At 38.9% G+C, this 12,753-nt stretch overlaps 1 protein-coding gene across 4 annotated transcripts in view; it reads right to left on the reverse strand.

The window, feature by feature from the left end:
- Positions 1–2,057: 2,057 nt before the first annotated feature.
- CDK8 (cyclin dependent kinase 8) overlaps positions 2,058–12,753 on the reverse strand; it is a 77,432-nt gene continuing 66,736 nt past the window's right edge. For 3 of the 4 annotated variants that reach the window (XM_071553573.1, XM_071553592.1, XM_071553600.1), the window contains 5 exons: positions 11,872–11,944; positions 9,573–9,670; positions 8,180–8,258; positions 7,902–8,060; positions 2,058–3,346 (listed from right to left, as the gene is read on the reverse strand). In XM_071553573.1, the coding sequence (XP_071409674.1) occupies positions 3,221–3,346; positions 7,902–8,060; positions 8,180–8,258; positions 9,573–9,670; positions 11,872–11,944 (535 nt within the window). In that variant the 3' untranslated portion in view covers positions 2,058–3,220. The remainder of the gene's footprint in view (positions 3,347–7,901; positions 8,061–8,179; positions 8,259–9,572; positions 9,671–11,871; positions 11,945–12,753) is intronic. The other variant, XM_071553583.1, reaches the window with a different exon arrangement.

The raw sequence follows: 12,753 nt of genomic DNA on the forward strand, positions 1-12,753 counted from the left end.
TGCATAAGTTGTTTATTTCTTCTTAAAGCAGTGGTGTCTTTATTGGGTGTGATAAATGCAGAGCTGCCACAGGCCAGGCTTGCCAGGTGTGCCAAGGTTAAGGTGCAATAGCACATTTATCCTCGTGATCAAGTGAAGCTTGTAGCCCATTTTCAACACAAGCCTACTCCAAAACAATTAGCTCTTTAAGCAGAGTAACAAAGCAAGGCTCCCAGACTCCAGCTATTTGAAATGCACTCAGATGGGTCCAGATAATTGTTGGTGAAAAAGGAAAAACTTTGAAGTTCTTGAATCCTGTAACAAAAGCTGAGCCAGACAAGGAAAAAGGCACGTCTCACACACCAGATGCTGCTGCTGTCATCTCCTCAAGGGAATTTGTAACTTTTCTGTTAAATGTTCTCAAAGGTGCATTTTCTTCCTCCCCTTTCTGTAACCCTCATGTAAAATCCCCAACAAGAGCATAACAGGAACAGGATTAATGTTGGGGGTTTTTTTTCAACAGTTTAGGAATGTAATTTAGAGCCTTGCTCTCAGTGCTCCCAAAGCCAGTATTAAAAAGATTATTTGATGCAGAAGATAATTTATAATTATCATGAATATGCCAAGTTTGACCTTATGCACAACAAAGATATAATCATACCTTGTCTTGAAGGTATCAGAGGTCATGCCAAGCATTCAAAAACCTTCTTTCCACAGTCCTAGAGAAAGAAATGTCAAATTCCTGCTACCACATGAGCAGCTGACTCAGAGATCAGTACAAGTCAAATATTAAGATTTTACTTCCCTGTAGGATCTCTGTTTATCGACGTAGCCTGCAGTACATCTACTAAAAATGGGACTGCAAATGAATGAAAATACTGAGAGTAGCAGGCTATTCAGAACTAAATGCAGAGTATAATTTAGTTGCATTATATTTAAATGATAAGCTACGTCTTCATCTCAACTAATTTCTTAATAGGAAAATTAAATTTAAGTGCAAACTAATGGCAAGAGTCCTATTTGTCAGCTGGATGCATTCCCCTTTGCAAAAAGGAAATTAAAGCTAGCCTGCTACTTATAAACAAAGCACTGGAGACATCACAATACACTGGTATCAAATAAATTCTACTTTAGTATGAAAAATATTAACTATTATGCATTAATATGAGTATGCATCAATAGTAAATAAAAATTCTGGGCCAATAGCACTTCAACCAAGTATAACTTACTCTTGTCACCATTTGAGTATCAGGGAACAGTCTGGAGATACTAAACAGGCAAGCTTAAAGCCTATATGTAAATTAAGGAAAGGAAAAAAAAAACTTTCACTTGAAAAGCTAACAAAAAAGAAGTCTAAGGCTTCCTACCCGCATATCCATTTGATCCAGAAACTGAGGAAAGCCAGATTTGGACACCGCTGATGTAAAAATTAAGAGGGCATCACACACTATCACTAAAGCAGCATGAACTCTGCACTCAGATTTTTTTTTTTTTTTTAGTTTTAAGTTTTCTGAATACCTGAACCCATACTCCATCCTACCACCACCTAAAACACAGTTTGCTTTTCAGGATGGCTAATGATCTGGTTTTCCTTCTGCACCCCCATCAGCAACTCAGTGCATTTGCATCAATCACACTAGTCAATATTCACACTATGTGAAGCACTTGGAGAAGAAAAATCCTTAGCATACTGCATATATTTATGTCATAAAATCATGGTGTGGTATTAGGTGTCAAAATACAAATGAGTTACAGAAACCTCAGAAGAATAATTCAGACAGGAATTTCTCTAGATTTTGTAAATGAAAAGGACCTGTCTGATCTAGGAAATGTAGCTTGTCATAAACCCACTTCTCCTGTATTTCCAGTTGATGAGCTACATGTATAGAACAAGAGTTATGATGTTTTTTTCTGCTATTTAAAAGAAAAATTATCCTTCTCAGCAGTTAAACTGAAGCCTGCCCTGCAAGAAAAATTCCTGTTGGATGATGTTTCTCAGGACACAATTTGATATAGATGTATGGATGGGGGAGTGGGGTGTTGTCACTGATAAAAAGGAATTCAGGCAAAGGTTATATGCAGATTTATGAAAAATAAATTTATTACATAACACCTTGTTTTAACAATGTTTGATTTTTTCTTTACTCAGAATACTTGTGTCATTCATGTAAAATAGTTTGATACAGTACATTGTATGTAAGTTTTTCCTCATAAATTCTAAGGCTCTCCTAATACCTTGTTCCTCTGCAGTAGGAATGGCACCCCTAAACAACGTGCGAATGTTTAAAAAAAAGAATTAACTGAATAAAATTTAAAGTCCACTACACCAAGCTGGTTCTCAAAAATCATGACAAAATATCTGAATGGATGCCGCACCTTTTTAGGAAACATCACTCATGCTTTTTTAATCCCAAGCATGCTCACAAATCATTAACACCAACAGGAAAAAATATAAAACACTGTCTATGACAATCATTTTAGTTTGTTTGCTGAACCAAACATGTTTATATCAATAACAACATACTCATTTTACTATCAAATAGCAGCTTTAATACCAGTCAAGTCATAGATTTTAAAACAAAAACAAAAACATATGTTGGAAATTAATCTTTGGGACGTTTGTAATTGCTGGGAAAAAATGCAAACACTTTGATGTTCTTAAAAAAATCTCATCGTAGCAATCATGTCGGTCATAAAACATTGATCTAGGTGGAAGATGAACCAACCCACAAAAGTCACTAAAAATAAACGCCTATCAAAACTGTCTGAGAGTTACGGTTAGTTTGCTTTTTTGCCATGGTAACAATATACTGTATGCTTCAAGTACCAGTTCAAAGATGGTGTGTACTGTTGGTCAGATAAAGTTGTTACACCAAGAGAATTCACCACATACGACAACAAAAATGCTTGCCCCTAGCACATTTCACAGCTTCAACTGCTACAGACTGTCACTGAAAAAAACGCATCATCGGTCAGTCTGAACCATGTCAAGTAAACTACAGAAGTAGCATATCCACAACACAAACTGTGCTAGCACTTTCTTTTCAAGTCTAACCCCAAAACCAGGTACAATTCGAGAGCCACCACTCCGCTCTGTGAAGGGGGTGGGTCGTGGCGGTCGGACAGGGTGGAGGTGTGGTTGTACAGTACATTCTCGTGGCCCAAGCCGGGCTCCAGGCAGGCAGCTGTCGGCCGGTCCTGCAGCATTAGCAACAGTGCACTGACGTCACTGGGGTGCAGCTCAGTACCGGTGAGTCTGGTGGGAGTACTGTGGCGGCTGCTGGGAGGTAGTTGAATACCCCATGCTGCTCTGTGGCTGTGATGTGCTTGGTCCGGGGTTGGGGTAGGCAGCATGGGGGTTGGAACGCTGCAGAGGGGCAGAAGCAGAGGACATGCAATCCTTTGTAACACGGACATCACAACACAGTTTCACCTACTGATCCATTTCTTCAGCAGGTACCAAGAACACACAGTCTCAAAGCAGCTGCACTTCCAGGCTGATTTCACTCACTCTGATTACAACAGGTAATGAACACCAGGAATACCAGATTAGAAAGTGACAGTTGCCATCCTTCAGTTATCCATCCTAATTACCCCCTGTGAGTCTTCACCCATCACAGTCGAACCTTCAGACAACCCTCTGGATGGCTACAAAGCACTTGCACATGACCCAGGGCTACCACCACTCATGGCAGTTGTCTTTTCCACTTGCTCCCTTTCCCTACCAATAAGGTATGCTGGGTTGAAGACCCAGACAAGGCATCTTACTGCTGATGAGGCACTTCACCTTGTTCCAGAGATTTTCATTTATAAAGAATATACTTGCCACCCTTTTGTGCAATCTAGGAGTAAAGGCTGAGAGCACTGTGATGGGACTGAGGAGCAGCAGCCTTAAAGGAGAGTTTAAAGACAATAATGACAAGTTCATAAGCATAAATTACTATTTCAGGGGAAAATGGCCATAGACTGTATCTTAGGAGGTTCAAGTGGAACACTGGAGGAGGGACCACTAAGGTACCAGTATAGCAGCGGGACAACTTGTCCAGGGAATCTGTGAAGTCTCTATTTATGATGGTTTTTAAGACTCAGCTAAGCAAAGCCACAGCTAAGTGGAGTTTGTTAGCATTAGCAACAGTCCTGCTCCAAGCAGGAGACTGGGCTAGATGGTATCTGGAGGCCCCTTTCAACCAACATTTCTACAATTATTTTCTGAGGTAGAGCATTCATCATTGCAAGAAGCTCTGAGCAAATCAGCAACTGCCTTCTTCAATTTTAACATAAAGGTTATTATTTACTGATGTGTTATAAAGGAAAGAAGGACTGCACATGAGACTTGCAATCTAAGTATCTGACCACTTCAGAGTATTTAACTAAATTAACACAATTTCTGTACATTACTCTCCCATTTTACATTCATGTTAAGGTTTACACACATACACTTTGCAGCATTACAGAAACTGCTGTGTAGCTTCTGAACTCTCGATATCACAAGATATATCAGGTGTTTTAGAAAAAGCTTCTTCTAATAAAGGTCTGGAAACTTATCTGAAGTGACTGTCCCAGGACTAGGATATTGCTACTGAGAACCGAATAAGCAAAATTGTGGTGAACCAACATCCTGAGAAAGTAAAATATAAAAATAGCTTTACAGGTACGTCACAACATAAAATAAAAAACAAGCCAATTTTTTCCTGCCCTTCCGCATTTAGAAGAGAAGCTATACTTGGGATGCTGAGATGATGGCAGAAGTAAAAAGGCAAACTCTACTAGGTAACACATGCTCACAGGACCTCATAAACCTCTAGAGAAAGGGGGAAGAAATGGCTGGACCAGCACTTAATGCCAGTGGGAACAAACAGCACTGCTTAACTTCACTGTTAGCACAGTGACTGAACTTTTGTGACATTTGCCTTCAGCCTCCAAAAGAAAGACTAAGTCACTCGCAAACAGAAGAGTCACAGCTCTGGGTCACCCTTCTCCATGTTACAAATATAGGATGTACTTCAGAGAACAAAATTCTTGAATGTTCATTTTGCCCAAGTGTGACTCCTGAGTGTAGAAAACTATCACAAGTTTAGCCACTTAAAAACTGACCATTCGTCTCAGTTGTAAACACTCTTTGCATCGTGACTTCTAGAAGAGATCTTATTTTAAGGCAACAAAAATCAGATGCTTTCATGACACCGAGTGCAACAAATGGCTTTTGTTTAAGAACAAAAGTAAATATCCAATCCTTTCTAAATACCATTAAGCACCCCAAGGGGTTTATCACAAGCAAAAGCTCAGAGTAGTGGAATTGCTCCAGTCTGTTTAATCACATTGCCTTTGGGACTGTCACGCTGCAGATCTGAACAGTAAGTCAAGGAAGTCTGTGTGCCATGTGTCTAGTATTTTTATGCAAGGCAGAAAAGGATACAAGGTCAACATGCCCTGCAGAGAGTAATTTGACTTCTGAGTGAATGGAAAAACTGCCTTAATGTGCCTTGCCCAGGAGATGGCAATCCTCCTTCACAAGCTTTATATGGGGAATTTGAGCAAATTAAATGAAGAACAAAGGAACAGGTGTTTGATTAAAACAGAGGGCTGTACTGTAACATTTGTTTGCAGTCTCCTCAAGTTGCAGATCAGAAGCAAAAAATGTGAGGAATTTTTTTCAGGGAGACCCGAAACCTTCAAGAGGCACCTCTTTACTGCTTTTGTTCTAGTGCTAGCTCCTTTGGGTCCCCTCCCTTTGATTACTGCATTTTCCAGATACCTTAACCTTGCCTTCTTGCAAGGTGAAATAGTTTTTTTGAAAACTATGTACTTTGCTTTCTAGAAAGACAGCAAAAAGATTGGTCAGGAGCAGTCAAGTTACCAGGAAGAGCTCTTGAGATAGCCAAGTAGCAGTTATCATTATCTCAAAGGAAAAGTTTGAAATTATGTCGTCAACAAGGGCCGCCCCCAGCTGTAATCCTGGGATGGATCTCTGAGATGACAAAAGTTCTGTTGAGCATGAGCTCAAAACAAGCCAACTCCCACTTGAGGCCATTTCAGCCCTCCGACTTGTCAACTAGCAAACCTTAGCTCTAGGTCACAGAAGTCTAAGCTGAGGTTTGTTCATAATGCCACAATGCAGCAGCAAGATGAGGTGAAGGGCATATAAACAGGGCACATAAATGGGGCTCCCTGACACAGCACATGCAACCACTGCATCAACCTCATCAGATATGTGACTCCACCTGAGGGCAAGATTAAGAAAGTTACAGCTGCATTTGCCTTCTGTTCTGTGTGTATTTGTAAGAAGTGGTATAAAGAGCCAATTTAAGAGGCCAAAACAGCACTGACTGCAGCCTGCCAAATTGAAAGCGATGAAACTCCTGTAAGATCGCCTGAGACAGATAATCCAATTAAGAGAAGGATGACATCTATACTTAGAGGCACCCCACCTCGCAGCACTGTAGTCAAGGTTCACCACTGTCTCAAACAGCTCTGAAAATGTACATTGTTCAAAGAGAATTACTTGAAAAAATGATGCATTATTGATGTTCTGGTATAAACTGAACAAAGGTACTTGGGGACTATACAAAGGGTCTCACAATAAAGCCTCTGAAAATGACCTTATTTTACATTTTTTAGTACTTTCAAGTTTTGGCCAGTGCTGGAAGTATACAGATTTAGATAAGGATGAAGATAATGCCCCCAGGCAGCCTTTGAGGATATCTGGTACTCTCAGGAGCTAACTCTGAAATGCAAGATTTCAAAGCCCACTGGTGTTCCTGAAGAAGCAGCATCAAACTGAAAAATCAAGTCAACTGCAGCAGTTTTACTGACACAGTTCTTTAACTACATTTTGCTACAGAATCTAAGCACAGCTAAGTGGGTTTCAATATCAGGGTCTCAGATTTAGACATTAATATTTAAATTACCTGAAAACATTATCAAAAAAATTTCTGACTTCCCCTTCTTTGCTTTTATCCAAGACTCTGCCAACTGCCCTTGCTGTACTATGCATTCCATATGAATCGATATGTAAAAGTTCCTGCAGGCTCACACCTCCAGCAGCATGTCTCCTCTTGAAATCTTATTCCCTAGGTTTCCAAAAATCTGCCATTCTCTAACTGCTCCTGCGTGTACCATTCAAAGTCTTCCCTGCTTGCCTTTTGTAACTTTGTTAATTATGTAACTGCTTTAATTAAACAAAAGATTCTGTCCTAACTCTCTTCTCCCCAGTCTCCAGCAGTAAGCCCATCCAAACCCAAAAAACACACGTATCATTCCCTGGGATGACTTTGAGGTATTCTTATGCTCCAGGCTCTGATTTCCTAATGTAGGAAGGCTAGAATACATTTTTAATGTTTTCCTCATTTTTTTCCCCTACACTCCTCATCTTCCTCATTCATTGACTGCCACCACCTCACCTGTCTTCAGATCTGTAATATTTAAGCTTACTTAAACTGGAATCTCCCTTCATTTTCAAAACGGATTATGACAACATTATGACAAGTCTTTGTTTGTCATTCAAAATACTGTTTTCACATTCATTTGCCCAACTAAAACTCTTGTTTAGATGCTCATTTCACAGCTTGTTTACTGCAATATCCTTTGTCTCCTACAACTATGGGCTTGTTCAAATAATAAATGGCATTTTTAGGTGATACAGAGCACAGCATAACTGGCTCTTGGTCCACAACCAGCATTACCTAATATGAATGTAATAACTTAGTAACTGTAATAAATCTGATCCTAATTGCCTTACTGCTAGCCTAAAGAGCGTCAGCAAATCAACAAAACATCAACTAAGTGAATCTGAAAACATCCCCCTGAAATATGACAAAAAATACCAGTTAATACAGTGACACTTAAAAAATTACTTTTTTAGCTTGAAGAAACACTGCTGTAAACATGAGAAGTAAATACACAATATGTGAATAAAAAAATACCTGATAGTCTGAGGTCATAATAAGTCCACCTGAGGTAGTGGTAGGAGGAACAACTCTCACTTTTTTCAGTGGGGGTCCCTGTGTGTGACTGTTGTCTTGATTCCCTGGATGACCAGTTCCGTTAGTATGGTTATTGCCCTGCTGCTGCTGCTGGTTCTTCTCAATTGTTTAAACACAAAGAAAAATTTCAACTCAAAAGCAGTACATGAAATAACATGAAATCAGGAAATAGTGTGAAAGCCAGTGAAACGTGATGATACTGTTCTTCTAGTACTTACTTTGTCTCCTTTATCATCTGGTTCTTCTTCTGTTAAAAATTCCCGTTTTGGGTAAGGGATTTGACAACCTGCAAAAACACTGCCCCCCAAAAAAGTCTATTTATCACTGTATTAGAACAGAAGGGGTAGACCTGTAAGATTCATACTTCACCCATAATTGTAACTAATGGATTTTTCCCTGTCTTACTATCAACATAGTCCAAACTCAGTAAAAACCTACTAACATTTGATTTTAATGTTCAGTTGACTCTTATACACTGACTTAAACTCCTAATAGTTTTTTTCATGGTTTCTGCAAACTGTTGGCTGGAAAGGTGTGCCACTGTCAGGTATCTGCAAGGGCACAGAGAGCTATCTTAATTCAGCTATTGTGTAATTCACAATCTCGGGAATAACGAAAAACAATTCTGGAAACTCCATTGACTGTTAATGAAACCACACATGGAAAAAAGTTTAACTAGAAATTTCACCTGTCAATTCATATCTCATGGACCACTGCTAGTGCAAGCCAATATTTACCTGCCCTTAATCAGCAGAATTTACTTACAATAAAGTCTCTGTACACCTGCTAGCAATACTCATGGTGTATTCACATTAAAAGACCAACCTAAAGTTGAGAAAAAAGCCAAACACTGTCCTAAAAACCATTGCTGGAACAGCCAACCATTCACATGACTTTACATCACAGAGAGGGGTCAGGGAGGAGCTAAAACTAATCCAGTAAGTTTTAGTGAAATATTTTCATTTTTAATTAAATGCTTATAAATATATATATTTTATAGATTCTTCTCTAGGTAAGGGTAGACAATCACATACAGGATATATTAATAGCATATAATCATGCTCTCTGGCTAGTCTTTTGGGAAGGGGGCTTAATTTTTAATGAAATCATTTATTGTCCATAAATTTTTCTCCCTTTTGTAAATCTGCCTGTGTAAACAAAAAAGAGGAGTGTCTACAAAAAATGGATTTAAGTTGTTAAGAATGACAGCAGAGAGGCACAGAGTTGACTTTCCCCACCCACTTAATTTACAACAAAGACTAAGACAGAAAAATGTAAACTAATTAGAGAATGTCATCTGGCATTCTGGAGCAGAGAAGTGGACCTGTGGGCACTTAGCAGTTGCCTACCAAGATCTGTAGCATGCATAATCAACCTGTCAGTGAATAACAAGATTAGTGTTGCAACTAATAGGATCAAAGTTCCATAAAGCAAGAGATTAAAAAAATGCTATTTAATTTTAAAAACCACAAATGGCATTTTAGTGGTTTCTTTGGCTGTTAGACAGTAAGTATTTAGCTCAATATTCAGAAACATATTTAGGGACAAGAGAAAGCACACAGTTCTAACACATCTCTGAATGTACTGTCGGTTAATAAACTGACCACTTACTCGGATGTGGGAAGAGGATCTTCCAAGAAATAGGGATCCTGCATAGCCTGTTCTGAGGTAATTCTCTTTATTGGATCCATAGTGAGCAATTTCTGAAGCTGCAAACAATGAAAGATAAAAAGCTCTACATTACCAAAACCTTTTAGAGAAACTTCACTGTATTCCTGAAAGATGAGATGATACAAATGTGTCTGAACTCAAGAAGTCTAACCATAAAAAAATGGCGTAAGTACATTCTTCTCTTGTGTTAAAATAGCATGTTCATTTTCTAACAAAAAACACTTATTTTCACTTGCAGAGCCCAGGACACTCAGTTCCAGCCACAAATATTGTATTAAAAACATTTAGAAAGTTTCAACAAAGTACTAGCAAGCTTTGATCATAAAAGAGTTAGGTTGGGACCTTTCAAGGTCATCTAGTCCAACCCCCTACAACAAACAGCTACACCTTCCACTAGATCAAATTGCTCAGAGTCCCATCCAGCCTGCCCTTGCATTTCCCGGATGGGGCATCCATAACTTCTCTGGGCAGTATGTTCCAGTGCCTCACCATCCTTGAGTACATAATTTCTTCCTGGTATCCAATCTGAATCTTCCTGCTTTCAGTATAAAGCCATTACCCTTTGTCCTATCAGAAAAAGTCCCTCTGCAGTTTCTTGTAGGCCCTCATATGAGGACTGGTTTCCTTGCTTTTGTAAATACCTCTAGTGTTTCACTAACTTTTAACTTCAGAGAGCAGAGACATTTCACATAACAGTGCAAATGCCAGGTAACTTCTTACAATGATTAGCTGATTCATCTGATTTTACTTTGGGTTTTAATCTGAACTTGAATATATGCTCTATTTTATACTGATTGCAGTATAACCCGTCTACTTGGAAATCTCCTCATACAGGATGCCAGAGTTAGAATATTGCATCAGATCTGTTCTGATTGAAGAATATATTCCAAAATTTACATGGAGGGAAAAAAGATAGCTGCTTAAAAACCCTTGGGTCTGATCATCAGAGAAGGTACAGCTTCCAATGACTTGAATAAAAGCCACATGGTACTCAGGCAACCAGGCCTCTTAACCAGCTTCCCTTTGCTCCAAGTTATTCCTCTCACCTCTAAAATGAAAAAACTTCTGTTTATTTCCCTCGTTCCTGCCCCCCTCTCAAATAATCCATTTACTTCATCATTCAAGCCTAAAAATGTTTAATCTGAGTGGGAAACGTCAAGATCAGGAGAATGTCCTTTCAGTGAGACCAGATACACTTAAATTCTTTTTTCTCCATACATAAATACATATTATAGAGTTTTAGTGGCTTGAATGTTCTTTAAAAAACAGCAAAAAGGCTCAATAAAGTAATTTCTGAAACACATTTCCAGGGCTGAGCAAGTTCATAATTTTAACTGGAGTCTTCACTAAAAAACTTACGTATTCTAGAGAGAAAATAATTCTTGTAAGGGTTCTATGAAATATTCATAAGAAAGCTACAAACAATTAGTGCATTAGGAATACATATTAAAATTTTCCAAACTACACATTCAAGTCTCAAGTTAGTTTTCCTTTTAAGTCTGTAAGATACAAGCTTCTATAATAGAATTGTATCACAGAATGATTTGGGTTAGAAGGAACCTTAAAGACCACCTGTTGCCAACCCCTCTGCTGTGGGCAGGGATATTTTCCAGGTTGCTTGAAGTCCCATCTAGCCTGGTCTTGGAACACTTTCAGGAATGGGGCATCCACATCTCTGCGCAACCCTCAAGGTCAAGAATTTCCTCCTAATATCAATCCAAATCTACCCTCTTGCAGCTTAAATCCATTACCCCACGCCCTGTCACTGCTAGCCCTTGCAAAAAGTCCTTCTCTAGCCTTCCTACATGTCCCTTCTACAGACTGTGTAAGGTCTCCCCAAAAGCTTAATAATCTTAATAATGAATATGTAAAAAAAATCGGGCACAGAGGAGTTTTTTAAAAGCAAGAAATAAGCTGCTAAAAGTGTGCAAAGTAGCAAAATGGCAAAGAGTAGCAGCAACACTGCAAATATAATTACAAGCTAAACATGACCTCAGGACCAAAAACTTCAAAATTACTCCATACTGAACCCAATCCAGTGAATGACACTCAGAATCATTTTATCAATGTGGAAAGATACAGTGATCTTGCAAGTCTCAGACTGCAGAGTATCAGTCATTCCCAACTTTATTAATAAAATTAAATCAGTCACGGTGTACTTGACTCCAGCTCAACTCTTTCTTTGAACAACTATAACTTATAGGAGGGGTTTTATTTTTTTATGTATGCAGGAACTTACCAAGTGGAATGCCTTACTATCTGGTTTAACTTTATGTTTTTCCATATATTTGATAAGGCTGCAGTTGGTATACCTAGAAAAAGAGATAAAAGTGACATTTCTAATATGCAAAGCACTGATGCGGCAAAGCTTTCTCGGTACCCACAGAACATATTAATAAGAACAGTTTAGACTCCCTTGCAAATCCACCAAGCAGGGAAAACCACAACTACTAATACCAGAGATTGCTTAAAAATCAGACACTACAGAAAAGCATCTGCTCCCCTCATATGCTTGTAAAACCACATTCCATCCACATAAAAAGCACACTTTTAACCCACATGCAGACAGCAAACCATCAATTGGATTTAAACTGCCTGTTGGCAATTTTGCTACTATACTATTTGATTCTGTATATTTCTCATGACAGTAAAGATGGAGATAAATAGTAAGCCCATCTGAATACTCTCCTGAGACATACAGGTTGCTACAACGACATTCATCAACTTACTTATTTGAAGAGGAGCTCAAAAGTAAGGTTTCTAAATGGTTACAATAGCATGGTAGATGTATGGAAATCAAGCAACAGGGTGGCATTTTAAGTGCAGGTATTAGAACTCTGTCAAGGTGACAGCAAAGCTGAAGGGTACCTTTTTTCCTTTAGCCTTCATAAGCTACCCTAGACACCAAACCTGAAAAGTACACTCACCGTTTGCTAGAAACAGTATAAGGTTACCAGACCCCTTTGATGCAGCTACTACAGAAAAATCATTTCCAGTACCACAGATCTGGGAACAGCTGTGACAAACTGCTTTGCAAGCTTCCGAGCTGTGTGGGGTCTGATCGGCAACACCCGTTTCACATCTGCTGCCTTACCATTTACGGGCTGTCTCTGGCTACTCT

The sequence above is a fragment of the Pithys albifrons genome, chromosome 1, assembly GCF_047495875.1.
Source record: "Pithys albifrons albifrons isolate INPA30051 chromosome 1, PitAlb_v1, whole genome shotgun sequence".
Classification (NCBI taxonomy): Eukaryota; Metazoa; Chordata; class Aves; order Passeriformes; family Thamnophilidae; genus Pithys; species Pithys albifrons.